At 37.6% G+C, this 16541-nt stretch overlaps 2 protein-coding genes across 4 annotated transcripts in view; one reads left to right on the top strand and one right to left on the bottom strand.

The window, feature by feature from the left end:
- Window positions 1-13898, bottom strand: part of plgrkt (plasminogen receptor, C-terminal lysine transmembrane protein) — a 37824-nt gene extending 23926 nt beyond the window's left edge. Inside the window, exons 1-2 of one of the 3 annotated variants that reach the window (XM_057818682.1) lie at window positions 13858-13898; window positions 1705-1806 (exon numbers count right to left, since the gene is read on the bottom strand). In XM_057818682.1, coding sequence (XP_057674665.1) covers window positions 1705-1785 — 81 coding nt within the window. In that variant the 5' untranslated portion in view covers window positions 1786-1806; window positions 13858-13898. Of the gene's footprint in view, window positions 1-1704; window positions 1807-1902; window positions 2109-2128; window positions 2235-13857 lie in introns of those variants that run through there. The other 2 variants (XM_057818680.1, XM_057818681.1) reach the window with 2 other exon arrangements.
- Window positions 6232-10927, top strand: LOC130905851 (programmed cell death 1 ligand 1-like). Its single transcript, XM_057819586.1, has 4 exons — window positions 6232-6288; window positions 6386-6651; window positions 8474-8570; window positions 10641-10927. Exons 1-4 carry the CDS (start codon window positions 6234-6236, stop codon window positions 10925-10927), a joined length of 705 nt encoding a protein of 234 aa, XP_057675569.1. The 5' UTR covers window positions 6232-6233.
- Window positions 13899-16541: the final 2643 nt, after the last annotated feature.

Here is a 16541-nt window from a genome sequence, read left to right on the forward strand (position 1 = left end):
ACAGAGGCATCATATGACTCCCATAAGATTGTCATAATTATGACATGAGCGTATCATGGGCATTAATGAATGCTTATGACAGATGTCATAACGTATCATTCAGCAAATTATGTCACTGACTCCCTTTATATCCTGTCAGATCTTTTACATCACTTCGAAAGTGAGATAATTTGCCGGAGTTTTATGTTTTATGGTGCCACTGTCAAATAAACTGTTACCAAATACCATAACTAGCAATTAATGAAACAACTGGAACAGTAACTAAAGAAATAATTAGCACAGAACATGAATTTTGATTGTTATTTACAACTGTAGCGCTGCAATGCATGCTCGGAGGCATGTTGGATGACAAATATGTTGACAATAGGTGGGAGCAGAGGTTGACTGATTTCCCCATGGGACCAGTGATTGCCATATTATGTTTCTTGAAGCATAGTGGTTCATTTGGTCTTATGACAGACTTAAAATATCCTAAAAGTGTTAGCATTTAATATCTTTTGGTGTAAATATCCCATGATACAGTGATGACAGCTGCAGTACGGCTTATCTATGAACAAATGCCATTTTCGTGTCAAATTTGGTGGGTGGCAGCTTATAGTCCAAAAACAACGGTAATTGTCAGTCGACATATTATAACAAATGTTATGAAAATATTTTATTATGGTTGAAAAGTTACATAGTGTTGCTTTAAATGATTTATTTGTTATATTTGACTGTATTTATTTCTTTTCATTTGTTTTATTTACAAAGTAGCATCGCCTTTGTACTTTTGTAATTTTGGGTCTACAGTTTCAAATATTTACTGTAAGAAGTGTTGTTTGCGATGGCGTATTCAGCGCTGCTAATTTCATGTTAATATTTGCTTCTTATGTAAATAAAATGTTTAACTATTCTCTAGTTTTCTGTTTTTTTTTTCCCCTCTGCCGAACAAATACGGGTCTGGCTACCATGAAGGATGCAACGAAAATAGATGAATGGTGACAGTGGTGAACAAAAGTTTTGGGCGAGCGTGATCATTTTAAAGCTTGTTCTTTGTAAATTACGGATTTCTTTGAAACAAAAATTTCAGTTAAATATATCCTATAGCAGATAAACACAGTAATATTTGAGAAGTGAAATGTAGTTTATAGGATAAACAGAAATTGCGTAAGAATTATTTAAAGAAAAATAGGAAGGTGCATAAATTCGGGCACCCTTGTGTTTTAATTGATTGGAAAATCTTTAATACTAAATTTTGGAACTCAAAATTTGTTTGATAAGCCAACTAATGGTCACCTACATACACAGGCAAAGCCTATCATGAGAAATAGCATTGTACTGTAGTGTGGTACACTGTACTGTATTGTATTGTATATACTGTATTTTAGAGATAGTACATTGTTATATTGTTTTGGAAACAATAACTTCCATTTTAAGACATGATGTAATGAAACTCCCTTACGTAAGTACTTGTTTCTGTTGGCAGGTAACATAGATAACAAAACAAGTTTTTAAAAAAAAAAATGGTGTGACGCAGTAGTGTAATTTTTATTCAACTGGAAGAACAGGCTATATATAGTCCTGGTACTGAAATAACTTAATATCAACCGAATTGTGCACTTTAGTGTAATTGTGTAGGGCTTTTTGGAATTATTTGAGTGGAAATCTTTTTTTCCACATAGGACCTACAATATTTTCATATTCTGCAGTAACATGTGGACTCACCTGTAACCTTGAGTTGTGTAGCATGAACTCTTGCTGCTTTTTTAAATTTGCATCCATGGACTTGGAGAGAAGAAACCCCATGGTGATGATGCTGTTACTGACCTAAGAAATAAGTAACAAAAAAGAAAAAAAAAAATTTTTTTTTTTCCACAAACAGCTGGTTACCTGCTCGCTTCATGCACTGTACAAAGAATATACTTTCTGATTCTTCGAACTCCACCCTTCAGTTATCCGAACTTCTGTTTTCGTTTTCTTTTAAATTATTGTTTGACAGGTCAAGAATGACATTTCTGGCTTACAAGAGACATGCTCGGAGTTACACTCCGGCTAACTGTAAGCATAGCTCTATAGCATTTCAAAACAGTGATTAAAAAAACGCTAGGGCTGTAAAGAAGTGATGGTAAAAAAATAGATACGTTCTGACCTTGAAATTGAATTATTATTTAAAACAAAAACAAAACAAAAAAACACGGACTTCCGCACGTCGACGTAGTTGCCTTCCCATCTACGTCGAGGCTACCAGGCGGGGCATAGCATTTATATGCCATGTTGGTGTCTGCGGCGTTAGTAACAGGCAACCATCTTAGGGCAGTACACTGCAGCAAGACTCAGTGATTTCCTCCATTATAACTCGGCGAAATAGTCACGGATTCAAACTATTTCTAAACTGGTCCAAGTGATGATGTCCGTCCCAACTGGCTCATCAATGAGATATCTATAATGGGGCGCTTGATGTTTCTAAAGATATTTGCATGAAAATAGACAGAATTTTATTCAATTTCATTTGGAAAAACAAAATACATTACATAAAAAAGAATGTTATGATGAATAATGTAGCTTCAGGAGGCTTTAACGCCATACCTGTCAACCCGAGGCCGTTGGCAATCTTACAAATAGTGACGTATGCCCTTACAAATTGGTGACTAATCTTACAACGTTGTATATAGCGTGCAATATGAAACAAAAATAAAACTCAATTTTTAAAATAATATGAATTTATTGGTAATATTGTAAAATATAACCTGGTGCAATCAAAGAACAATCAATATCTTCAGCTACATGCTCATGATTACTCAAATTTAACAGTACAGAACACTTTTGGCAATTTCTATCATGTCTTTTGATGGCTGCACTTCAGCGCGCAATTCAGTTTAACTTGAAGGTAGTTCATTAGTGCGTCCAATTATAAATGAATTGTTAAAATTAACTTACCAATGCAATCTTTGAGTCAGGGAACATTTCTTTTGCTAATTATGTGAAGTGATCAGCAATAGTTGCGGGCAAATTGTGTTCGGCAACAAATTGGCAGAATAAAATCTCCGCTTTCGTCACTTTTCATTCTGCAGACTTCATCTTTATGACAAGTGTTGTTAATCTTACTTTAAAAAAGTAATTAATTACAGTAACAAATGAATTCTCCCCAAAAGTACAGTTCAGTTCAGTTCAGTTTAAGTTTATTGTCCCTTATGAGGGGGGAACTTGTCTTACAGCAGGTAAGCATACAGATAACAGATAACACAAAAGTAATTGAGTTAGTGACTCAGTTACCTGAATGTAAGAGTAATTAGTTAACTGGCAAAGTAACTGGTGTTACCTTTCATGTTTTTTTTTTTCATTTTTTTCCCCCCCAAAAAAAAAAAAAAAAAAAAAACTTTGCTATGTTTGGAAGTCATTTAATGTTGTGAATCAACTGTTAAAATTGCTCCCGTTTTTGCATTAGTTCCCTTCTGTCTACTTTCGACATGTGAAAGTTTGAAAACTGTTCCATCATTTAAAGATAGATTCAAGTCAAGATTTTGCCGATTTAGGAGTATTTTAGATAAAAAAAGTTCGCTTGGTGAAGGACAGCTTGTTGAAACAGGAGAATGTCATCGTCAGTCGCGTCGATAAAAAAACTAAGGCTATGCTTCGGTCGGCTCGTGTTTTTCGTCTTTTTCAGCCTTCGACACTCAAGCCATCTCTTTAACTGAACATTTTAATGTTCTTCCACATCTTTGCCAGTGAATTTGGCACCAGGCACATCATTTTCGGAGAGAATTGGTAGGTTTAGCTCTGTAAACATCTCCTTTGTACACGATTTCCATTCATTTCCTATTAGGGACAAACGGTGGCTTGTCTCTACTTAGCAACAGTAGTTAATGTCATGAATATTAATGAGCGGTAGTGACGCTTGCCCTATGTTTCTGTGTTAAAAAAAAGTTTCGGGGCGTGTCGGCCTGCCTTTAAATTCTTGCCACATCACAACATGGCTATGTACTTCTGCTTAACTTCCGAGACACATTCAAGGTGAGTGAGCTATTTTTGCATATCATAAAATTATTTTTATTGATTTATTACATACATATGAAATTCAAAATATATGAAACGTGTTAGTGTTTCTTTCAAATTCACATAAATTCCTGTTTTCACATTGCTTGGTGCAATTGGCGGTGACAGACGTCCAATCCATTTTGACAGTAATCAGCCCTCTCAGTTCAAACGTATCATAAGTCTATCGTCTTTAATAGTACAGAAACATGATAATTTACTGCCACAGCTCATAGTTCAAATAGATTTGACGTCTGTGGTCACCAGGAATAAAAAATAAACACAAATAACAAAAATAAACACATTTCATTCGGAATTTTTATACGAATGAGGTATTTAACTTTTCAAATGTTTGTTTCTTTTTTTTTTTTTTTTTTTTAAATGCTTTCCTGAAAAATCCATTCAGCTGATTGGGAGCTATCTAACTGAGGAGTATTTTTAATCTTCAAATGGTCTGTGTTTTTATATTCATTTCAAAATATTTTTTATTATTGGAATTAAGTTGTTTCCTTTTACTGTCCTTTGTTTTACATACTGTAACTTGATATTTTCCAAATTCTTGCCCAAAAAGTCAAAATGTTGCGTGAACTCTTAAATGACACTTACAGTTGTGGTCAGAAGTTTACATACAATTGTGAAGAACATAATGTCATGGCTCTCTTGAGTTTCCAGCTATTTCTACAACTCTGATTTTTCTCTGATAGAGTGATTGGAACAGATACTTCTTTGTCACAAAAAACATTCATGAAGTTTGGTTCTTTTATGACTTTATTATGGGTGAACAGAAAAAAGTGATCAAATCTGCTGGGTCAAAAATATACATACAGCAGCGCTACTATTTGGTAACATGTCCTTCGGCCATTTTCACTTCAATTAGGCGCTTTTGGTAGCCATCCACAAGCTTCTGGTTGAATCTTTGACCACTCCTCTTGACAGAATTGGTGCAGCTCAGTTAAATTTGATGGCTTTCTGACATGGACTTGTTTCTTCAGCATTGCCCACAAGTTCTCAATGGGGACTCTGGAAAGGCCATTCGAAAACCTTAATTCTAGCCTGATTTAGCCATTCCATTACCACTTTTGATGTGTGTTTGGGGTCATTGTCCTGTTGTAACACCCAACTGCGCCCAAGACCCAATCTTCGGGCTGATGACGTTATGTTATCTTGAAGAATTTGAAGGTAATCCTCCTTCTTCATTATCCCATTTACTCTCTGTAAAGCACCAGTTCCATTGGAAGCAAAAACAGCCCCACAGCATAATACTACCTCCACCGTGCTTGACGGTAGGCATGGTGTACTTTGGGGTTAAAGGTCTCACCTTTTCTCCTCCAAACATATTGCTGGGCATTGTGGCCAAACAGCTCGATTTTTGTTTCGTCTGACCACAGAACTTTCCTCCAGAAGGTCTTTTCCATGTGATCAGCAGCAAATTTCAGTCGAGCCTTAAGGTGCCGCTTTTGGAGCAAGGGCTTCCTTCTTGCACGGCAGCCTCTAGGTCCATGGAGATGCAAAACACGCTTGACTGTGGACACTGACACCTGTGTTCCAGCAGCTTCTAATTCTTGGATGATCTGCTTTTTGCTGATTCTCGGTTGAATCGTCACCCTCCTGACCAATTTTCTCTCAGCAGCAGGTGATAGCTTGCGTTTTCTCCCTGATCGTGGCAGTGACAAAACAGTGCCATGCGCTTTATACTTACAAACAATTGTTTGAACTGTTGCTCTTGGGACCTGCAGCTGCTTTGAAATGGCTCCAAGTGACTTTCCTGACTTGTTCAAGTCAATGATTGGCTTTTTCAGATCCATGTATGTATATTTTTGAACCAGGAGATTTGATCACTTTTTCTGTTAAGCCATAATAAAGTCATAAAAGAACCAAACTTCATGAATGTTTTTTGTGACAAAGAAGTATCTGTTCCAATCACTCTATCGGAGAAAAATCTGAGTTGCAGAAATAACTGGAAACTCAAGAGAGCCATGACATAATGTTCTTCACAAGTGTATGTAAACTTTTGACCACAACTGTAGTTAACAATTTTGGCACTACATCTTTTTTCCCACTGTATACGGATGGAAAACACTGATTTATTCAATGAAATAATATATTTATTGGGGGGGAAAATTCAGGGTTAATCAACAAATCTAAATTGTTCATATAGAAAATTTATTTAAAAAGGTGGAAGAAATAAATGATACACTCTTCTCTTTGTCCCACAGGTCCGTATGAACTTGTCCCATCTCTTTATTTTGCAACTAATGTTCCAGCCATGTCTCCAAGGTATTTGTAGTGTGAGATGGCCCCTTTAGGAAAGCACTATTATTATTCCACCTGCTTTTCCCATTTTGCATCTTGGCTCTTTTTGACTTTCCATCAGTACTGTTAACCACGTATGCGGAACAGCCCTCATACAATGCTGAGTTGGGAGGGGATGTCATAATGGGCTGCCGGTTCCAGCCTTTGTCACAGCATCCTAATGAAGACTTGATGATTTCCTGGTGGCATTCGATATCTTCTGCTCAGTTTCGACAAGTGTACCGCATGTCTCGGGGACAGGAGCAAGTTTCCCTCCAGCATCCGGACTTTATCGGTCGTGCGAGGCTCCTCACGCAAGAGATTAAAAACGGCTGGGCCAAACTGCAGGTAAGGTTATGTCTTTTTCAACCTCCGCCATAGACTTCATAACCTATTGACATGACACGGTAAACGGGGCCGATTCGTAGGGGGCCTATTTTCAAAGACCTCAAATATTTTCAAAACCAAAGCTGCTACTGACCTAAAACCAAAACAGGCACCTACTTTAGACATATATAAGTCTCCATGAGCAGCGGCATCCAAAAACTCAGTCTTTCCCTAATAAAATTCCGATTCATTATTTTTTATATAAGTATAACAAAACTTAAAATGGCTATAAAAGTCTCAGATTTTACACTAGATGGACAAAAATCACCAAATGCAGAGATAATCACCTCTATTTTCAGGATCAATAGCAATATTTAACATATCATATAGGTTTTTGCCCAAAATACCAACTTATTTTTATTTATTTACTGCATGTTTTAAACAGCTAATAAATCACTCAATTTTCACATCAGAAACTTATACTTGAAAAAAAAGCATGCAGAATCAATTGTAATATATAAATAGATTATCACCGTGATAAATTCTATATACAATCACAACTTTTTATAGATTAGAATAGCCCTTTTTTGTCATTATACAGTTGTACAATGAAATTGTGGAGCATTTCCCTATAGCAGTGCATGATAAGTTAAAATCTCAAAAGTGACTTGCAAGTATAAAATCTAAATAAACAAATATAAAATGCGTATGAGATCGCCCTTCTTTATAGATACGGACATAAAACAGCATCGATTCTTGGTTAAAAGCAAAAGAAACCGTGCAGGTAGTATTTATTTCAAGTAAATATGGCGAATGTGCGACTCATCTTTAAGTTCACTGTGGCGCCGCCTTACCACAACAAAGAGCTTTTTACGTTGAAATTCTCGAGAATAAATGCCTAAATCCCTGAATTCTTTCTAGATATGGATGTAAAACAGTATCCATTCATGGTTAAACGCAAAACAAACCGTGCAGGTAGTATTTATTTTATGGAAATATGGCGAACGTGTGGCTCGTCTTTTAAGTTCACAGGGCACCGCCTTACGACAAGTCCACAGCAAAGAGATTTTTACATTAAAATTCTTGTGAATAAATGCTCAAATCCCTGAATTCTTTATAGATATGAACATAAAAGAGTCTCAATTCTTGGTTAAAAGCAAAAAAAAGGGCAGTTTGCATTTACTTAAATCTGTCAAAGAATGATGCTAGTCTGTTAGCTCTTGGTTATGATGAGGGGCTGCAACAATGGCTTTTTCCGTTGAAAATTCTTGTGAATAAATGCTGACATCACTGAATTCTTTATAGATATGGACGTAAAACTGTCTCGAGCAGTTACATCTATTTTACGTATATATGTCGAAGAATGACGCCAATGCCGTAGCGGTTCTCATTCTCCCATTGTTTTTTTTCACATCGTTTAAAAATGCATGCATGGTACGAAAAATATCATATTTACCTTGAATCCTTGAACAAATCTCTCCTGAGACAATCCTTCCTGTATGTATGTGGTACAGCTTTCGTTTTTCTTCAAAAATCCAAGCCTAAATCATACATGAGTGTGTGGCGTCTTCTGCTATTACTAAATGAAGTTCGGCCCCCTATGATAAGGCGTGACACAACGGATGACAAAGTGTCAGGTCAATAGATTATGACGTCTATGCATTACCCCGTGTCTGTGAGTCAAGGATACAATCTCTCACATGTTTTCATTTACATTTATTAGAACACACATTTTAATGTTTAAATACATTATAACCCACTGTAATGTTGCATGACATACTGAAGTACCATACCCTACAAATACTGAATATAATGATGTGTTTTCACACTGCTGTTTATCCAGGTGTCAAATCTGCGCATCAATGACGCGGGTAACTACCAGTGTGTGGTACGGACAAGGAACGGTGCTGACTATAAGGATATTCACTTATCCGTTACTGGTAAGGAACACCACTTGACACTTGGATGGATGCATAAGATATGAAGGGCGTAGGTTTGGTCCCAACATTGTTAGGGACGATATAAAATTATAATCTGCATGTACAGTGGTCTGAAAAAGTATCTGGACCTTTTGGAATTTCTCACATTTCTGCATAAAATCATCACCATCAAATGTGATCTGAGCTTTGTCAAAATCACACAGATGAAAAAACAGTGTCTGCTTTAACGAAAACCATTTATAGGTTTTCATATTTTAATGAGGATAGTATGCAAACAATGACCAAAGGGGGAAAATAAGTAAGTGAACCATTACAAAATTTCATATTTTGTGCCCCCCTTTGGCAGCAAGAACTTTAACTATACACTTCCTGTAGCTGCAGATCAGTCTGGCACATCGATCAGGACTAATATTCAGGACCCATTCTTCTCTACAAAACTGCTGTAATTCAGTCAGATTCCTGGGATGTCTGGCATGAATCGCTGTCATTAGGTCATGCTACAGCATCTCAATGTGGTTCAAGTCTGGATTTTGACTTGGCCACTCCAGAACGTTTATTTGCTCTTCTGAAATCATTCTGAAATTGATTTACTTCTGTGTTTTGGATTATTGTCTTGTTGCAGCATCCATCCTCTTTGGCTAGGCTCATACCGCACAAATCCGATTGTTTGTCATATCTGTTTTTTGGTGTGCACGTTCAGACTGCCTTTGTCCATTGAGGCCGTTCAAGTATTACGCATGTGCACTAATTCGCAATCCGACACGCGCTGAGCAAGAAGACCCGTATGCGCAGTAGCATCAAAACAAATGACTACATATGCGGGCTGTCATCCGTCATTCCAGGGAGATCATATTTTGATTTCCAAAAAGAGGACACAAATAACAGACATAAATAATCCCTGTTTAGGCTTATATTCAAAGTTTATATGGATCGATAGCATGCACACACTGTCCGTTCATGTCACTCAGACATACGGGCAGTTTGCCACGACACTCGGCAGTGTAAGCAATCTTGAAATATTGCTCATAGAGCAGAGAGAAAACCGATCATTCTCAGGCTTATCCTCAACCCATTTTAAGCTAGGCGTTAACGCACAGCTGCACCGCTCCCGTAGCGCACCGTACCGTCGCTCTTTGATGACGTAATTGCTGCATGAATTCTGATTTGGGAGACTTGACAGTTCAAACTGCGCGCGATATTTTGGACAAATGTGGCCCAGATCGGATTTAAACCACATACGAAAGTGATCCAGATCAGATATGAAATGGTCCACTTTTATGCAACTTGTCCCGTTCAGACCATCAAGTTAATGCCTCACTTGAGTCGGAAAAACACAAAAAAATCATATTCGTGCATTAAGACCTGGAGTATGAACCAACCTTTTTAGCTTCAACTGTCTGACAGACGGCCTCAGGTTCTCCTTTTGAATTCATTCTTCCATTGATGATCACAAGTTGTCCAGGCCCTGATGTAGCAAAACAGCCCCAAATCACGATGCTCCCTCTACCATGCTTCACTGTGGGGATGAGGTTTTGATGTTGGTGAGCTGTTCCAATTGTTCTCCACACATGACATTGTCCCAAACTATTCAACTTTGGTTTCATCCGTCCACAAAATATTTTGCCAAAACTTCTGTGGCGTGTCCAAGTGCCTTTTCACGAACATTAAATGAGCAGCAATGCTTTTTTTTTTTTTTTTTTTTTTAGACAGCAGTGGCTTCCTCCGTGGAGTCCTCCCAGTAACACCATTCTTGGCCATAGTTTTGCATATAGTTGATGAATGCACAGAGATTTGCCAGTGATTTCTGTAAGTCTTTAGCAGACACTCTATGGTTATTTTTTTACCTCTCTGAGTATTCTGCGCTAAACTCTTGGCGTCATCTTTGTTGGATGGCCACTGCTTGGGAGAGAAGCAGCGGTGCCGAACTCTCTCCATCTGTAGACAACTTCTCTGACTATCGATGAATGAACATCCAGAGTTTAGAGATTAATTTTTTTTTTTTTACTTTTTACCACCAAAAGATGATATCACATACAGAAACAAATCATGTGCTTTATCTCCTTCTTGCAGCACCATATAAAACAGTCACTAAAAACATTACCGAGTCGGAAACTGGAAGAGAGCTGGTGCTAAGTTGCCAGTCTGAAGGGTACCCAATGACCGCTGTGGCTTGGCTTGATGCTCACCGGCAACATCTCAATGCCAGCACCAACATTGAGTCAACACAGGACCAGCTTCTCAGGATCACCACTAAGATACGGGTGGGATCATCCCAGAGGAACAACTATACATGTCGCTTTCAAAGTAGCGGCTCTTCTGCTGCATTTCTCATTCCAGGTAAGCATGAACTACAATAGTCATTTACAAACATGGAACTAAAAGCCTGTGTTTTTTCGGGGGGCTTTCATGCAAAAGCGCATTTTAATGGAGGGCCAGGCCCCTCCTGGTGGCCGAAAAGTGTCATTGCATGAAATTGACTAAGTTTACATACACTTGTGAAGAACATAATGTCATGGCTCTCTTGAGTTTCCAGTTATTTCTGCAACTCAGATTTTTCTCCGATAGAGTGATTGGAACAGATACTTCTTTGTCACAAAAAACATTCATGAAGTTTGGTTCTTTTATGACTTTATTATGGGTTAACAGAAAAAGTGATCAAATCTGCTGGGTCAAAAATATACATACATGGATCTGAAAAAGCCAATCATTGACTTGAACAAGTCAGGAAAGTCACTTGGAGCCATTTCAAAGCAGCTGCAGGTCCCAAGAGCAACAGTGCAAACAATTGTTTGTAAGTATAAAGTGCATGGCACTGTTTTGTCACTGCCACGATCAGGTAGAAAACGCAAGCTATCACCTGCTACTGAGAGAAAATTGGTCAGGAGGGTGAAGATGCAACCGAGAATCACCAAAAAGCAGATCTGCCAAGAATTAGAAGCTGCTGGAACACAGGTGTCAGTGTCCACAGTCAAGCGTGCTTTGCATCTCCATGGACTGAGAGGCTGCCGTGCAAGAAGGAAGCCCTTGCTCCAAAGCGGCACCTTAAGGCTCGACTGAAGTTTGCTGCTGATCACGTGGACAAAGATAAGACCTTCTGAAGGAAAGTTCTGTGGTCAGACGAAACAAAAATCGATGCCCAGCAATATGTTTGGAGGAGAAAAGGTCAGGCCTTTAACCCCAGGTACACCATGCCTACCGTCAAGCACCGTGGCGGTAGTATTATGCTGTGGGGCTGTTTTTGCTGCCAATGGAACTGGTGCTTTACAGAGAGTAAATGGGATATTGAAGAAGGAGGATTACCTTCAAATTCTTTAAGATAACCTAAAGTCATCAGCCCGAAGATTGGGTCTTGGGCGCAGTTGGGTGTTCCAACAGGACAATGACCCCAAACACACATCAAAAGTGGTAATGGAATGGCTAAATGAGGCTAGATTTAAGGTTTTCGAATGGCCTTCCCAAAGTCCTGACTTAAACCCCATTGAGAACTTGTGGACAATGCTGAAGAAGCAAGTCCATGTCAGAAAGCCATCAAATTTAACTGAACTGCACCAATTCTGTCAAGAGGAGTGGTCAAAGATTCAACCAGAAGCTTGTGGATGGCTACCAAAAGCGCCTAATTGGAGTGAAAATGGCCAAGGGAAATGTTACCAAATATTAGCGCTGCTGTATGTATATTTTTGACCCAGCACTTTTTTTCTGTTCACCCATAATAAAGTCATAAAAGAACCAAACTTCATGAATGTTTTTTGTGACAAAGAAGTATCTGTTCCAATCACTCTATCAGAGAAAAATCAGAGTTGTAGAAATAACTGGAAACTCAATGTAAACTTTTGACCACAACTGTGTATATAAACATATATAGGTGGTAAAGCAATGAAACTGCAACTCAAATTAATGAAATGAAAAAAAGAAAAAGAAAAAAAAAAGGGTCAAAATTATTTTTCAAACAGATCATGTGACTAGCACCTTAGACGGTCATTTGCTTTACATATAATTAAAAAAAAAAAAAAAAAATAGGGGAGGGCAATTTCATTTTTCAAATGATTTTTTTTTCTTTGATTGAAATTTTTTTTTTTTGATTGAAGCAACTTTATTTGGGATTGAATGATTTAGACACAAATGTCCTACCCATAATATGTCCCAAACACAAAAGGATTGCTTCAATCAAAGAAAACTTTTTCAATGAAAAATTAAGTGTTCAAATGCAAATTTTTCAATCTCAAATATTTTTTTCGTATTTTAAAACGTTTTCTATGATTGAAATTTTTCTTTTTTTTGATTGAAGTGATTTTCTTTTGGAAAATATATATTTTTTGAAGCAACCTACTTTTTGATTGAATAATAAAGACAAAAACGTCCTAGCCAAAATGTGGCCCAAACACAAATCAACATTACTTCAATCAAAAAAGTTGCATAAATTTTAAAAAACTTGAATCCAATCAAAAAAATAAAAAATCAAAGAAAAATAGCTTTCACATGCATTTTTTTGAGTTTCAAAATTATTTTTTGCATTTTTTCGGGGATTGAAGCGACTTTTTTTGATTGAAGAAACTTTTTTTTTGGATTGAATAATAAAGACACAAATCTACCACCATATGGCTGCGCACAGGGGATACAATTTTTGACTGAAGTAACTACATTGGCACGACACTGGCAGGCGTACCATATTCAATGGTTGACGATTTTGGCGAAAAATATTGCCTAAGCACCCTGATTTACAATTCATTAACATGTTGTGCCCCCCCCTGCCCGAAAAGTCAAACTCCGCCTATGTTTTCATGTCACTCTAAATACATTATAATGGTTGTGTGTTACTGTATGTTTAATATTTGGATTTTCAACTTGAATAATAGAAAATGAAAGAAAACGTGTTAAGTGTCAAGCAAGAGTACGACAGAATTATAATTTAAAACGGTCATTAAAGCATAAAATGTATTTGTTATAGCAGTTAGACCAGGGGCGGGCAAACTGTGGCTGCTGCTGCTGCTCAAGGTCAGCATTTGAATTTTATTAGGGCTGAAGCTATTGAATATTTTAGTAATCGAGTATTCCACTGAAAATTCCATTGATTAATCAAGTAATCAGATAAGACATTTTGTTTTTTTTTAGGTAAAGAGCAATTGTAAATATTGTTAGAAATGAAATGTATAAAATGCCAAAGGGCAAACAGTATTACTTATGTCAATAATTCATTAATTAATAATTAATGCTTTTGTCGTGTTCGTTAACCCAGAGAAGAAGTATACTAATAATCAAATGCCAATCTGAATAAAGAAGAGTCACAGACCTGAAGTTGCTCGTTGAATGTTATCAGAAACAATGAAAGGAGCAGAAAACAAAGTCTTATTATCCCTGCCCCCGTCCCAAGAAATTATTACACAAGAAAATCATCTAAAATTAATAAGTAAAAAACAAACTGACTGCAAGCCAACATGGCCAGTCACTTCTTCTTTTGAGATCATAAAAGCAGAAGTGAAATAATGCCATACGAGCAGGCAAAAAAAAAAAAAAAAGAAATAAAAGGAATAAAAAATTTAGGAATCAGGGGCGTTACCGGCGGGGGGGTGCAGGGCTGTGCCCACCCACGGACACGCTCTGCCCACCCAAAGAAAACTGAATGTAGTACTAACGGCAGTCTGGGCACCGCGTACGGTATCCCATTTATATAGTACTGATGTGTTTTAACCTTTGCGTTGTTACCTCCTCTTTCATCTTCATCAAAAAAAAAAAAAAAAAAAAATGTGGGTTTTGTTCCTAGGGGGCGCTACACACATACGCATATTTTGATTTTTCTTTTGTTCTACATTTTATCAAAGTTTTCACCAGTGTTCACCTGGCTGTTGAGTTTGTTGCATTTTGAAGCATTCTGAGGTGGTCAAAGTAGGGCTCAAAGCGTCGGCGGGACAAAGAATGACGGCTAGGGGGCAATAAACAAATTCATCCGCAAAATCAGCTGAATCCGCAGTTCATCTGCATGCTATAAAGCAATGTTTTATTGTGAGAGGCTGCCCCGGGTGACGCCACATTCACATTCGTCCTTAACCCGAGACTGGAGCCAGAAGTCACTCATTTTCATGGCGCGGGATTCAAAAAATTGAATAAAAACGATCACTTCCACACACATCCAAGCAGTCCATTTCATTCAGGAGCATAAAATACCGCGTGAAATATGAAATAAACATGCTTTTTGCTGTCATACACACTTTAAACAACAAGCACATTTCAAAGTACTGTTTTTCCAACCCGTCACTTTGATCAAGAGATATTTTTTTCCCAAATATGTACAAAGAACTATGCTTCATGACAATCTACAGTCTCAACAATATACTTGATGTGATTCTTTCTATTGTGAACAATCACATGAAAATCACGTGACAAATGACACACAATTCTTTGTGTTTCCCCCCTTTTTTGTAGATGAACTACAGAAGAAAAACACTCCCGGTGTAGCTGGAATCTGTGCAGCATTTGTCATACTGATCTGCTTTATCGTGTTGCTAATTTATCTTTCCCAAAAAGGTAATTAAATATCTTGTCTGTCTGCCTGTTGCTCCGGAAATAAGTGTTCACTATTTTGAGTGTGTCACTTATATTTTGTTGTGTGATTTAAAACTCTTACAGGCCGTTGCAGAAACCCGCTAAAAATGCCAACAACAAATAAAGAGGAAGAAACAACAACTATTTATCTTGAAGGTAACCTACTAAATTTTGATGCTATACATATGACAGTCTATTTAGAAAATATTGTAATTATAAACAAACGATTAGATTTTTTGATCGTGATTAATCACATGCTGTTCATAGTTAACTCGCAATTAATTACATGCTGTCTAAAGTTAACGTGCAATTAATAGCATTTTATTAATGCAAAAATAAATTCTATGTTTGAATTTTTAAATACACCAACAGGTGAACAGGAGTTCACCAATCTGCTTACTTTACACATTTCAAATTCAAACCTTATTAGAACTTGGGCAACTTTTCCCTTGTAAAGATGAATTAAACATGATTTCCCCCTCCCCTCTCCAAATAACTTGTAAAAAGGGCAGCGCGGAGGAAGAGAGGTTAGCATCTCTGCTGACAGTTCTGAGATCAAGGGCTCAAGGACAGGTTCTGTGTGGAGTTTCCATTTTATTTTTGGTGTACAATCTATGATTTTATCTTGTATACAGTGTATCACAAAAGTGAGTACACACCTCGATATTTGTGCAGATATTTAAGTATATCTTTTCATGGGACAACACTGACAAACTGACACTTTGACACAATGAAAAGCAGCCTGTTAGTGCTCAGACCAGAGGTTGCGCTAGACTTTTTCGTTGTCTGTCATTTTGACTGACAGTGTCATAAAAATCCGGTCATAATCTAGTTTTACCCGTCACTTACATTTTTAAAATGATAATAAGGACATATTCCATAGTATTTAGTTTTCATTCATTTTTAATTAATATTCTGTCCGAACAAGCTTAACAAGAGGCAAACAGACAGCGAAGTGCACCAATCAACGACGGGCAGACGTGCCGTTAGCAAAGCGACGAGGGCAGGACAAGGGACTTGCGCGCGGAAGTAAACATACGAGGAGAACGGAGTTTATTCAACATGGCTAGCGCGAGACAGACTGTTGTCAATGTCTCGTGTCGATGTGTTTTAGCTCATTTAAAACTGAATTTACCGCGGATTGGAACATATTCTCGGCTCTCCCGTCCGCCATCCGTGTTGATGTAGAGACGACTTTTGGCGCGCAAGAGTGACGTTGCTCGAGAAGAACACGTCACGCAAATAAACAAATCTGATTTGTCGATTGATTTTGTACCTACTTGAGAGGCTGTGTCCCAGACATTTCTCTCAGTGTTTGAAAAATACAGGGGGAACAGTCTGGCCGTGCCAGGCAAACACTCCGTTGCCTTGACATTTTTCCGAGTAAGGCCAACGACGTCATGCATCAAGAGAGACAATAGCTAATTAATATGC

The sequence above is a fragment of the Corythoichthys intestinalis genome, chromosome 17, assembly GCF_030265065.1.
Source record: "Corythoichthys intestinalis isolate RoL2023-P3 chromosome 17, ASM3026506v1, whole genome shotgun sequence".
Lineage (NCBI taxonomy): Eukaryota > Metazoa > Chordata > Actinopteri > Syngnathiformes > Syngnathidae > Corythoichthys > Corythoichthys intestinalis.

Coding starts and splice junctions, on each gene's coding strand:
- LOC130905851 (XM_057819586.1), top strand. CDS start 6,234: ATGAACTTGTCCCATCTCTTTATTTTGCAACTAATGTTCCAGCCATGT. Junction 6,289..6,385: donor GTTCCAGCCATGTCTCCAAG/GTATTTGTAGTG, acceptor ACTTTCCATCAG/TACTGTTAACCACGTATGCG. Junction 6,652..8,473: donor ACGGCTGGGCCAAACTGCAG/GTAAGGTTATGT, acceptor CTGTTTATCCAG/GTGTCAAATCTGCGCATCAA.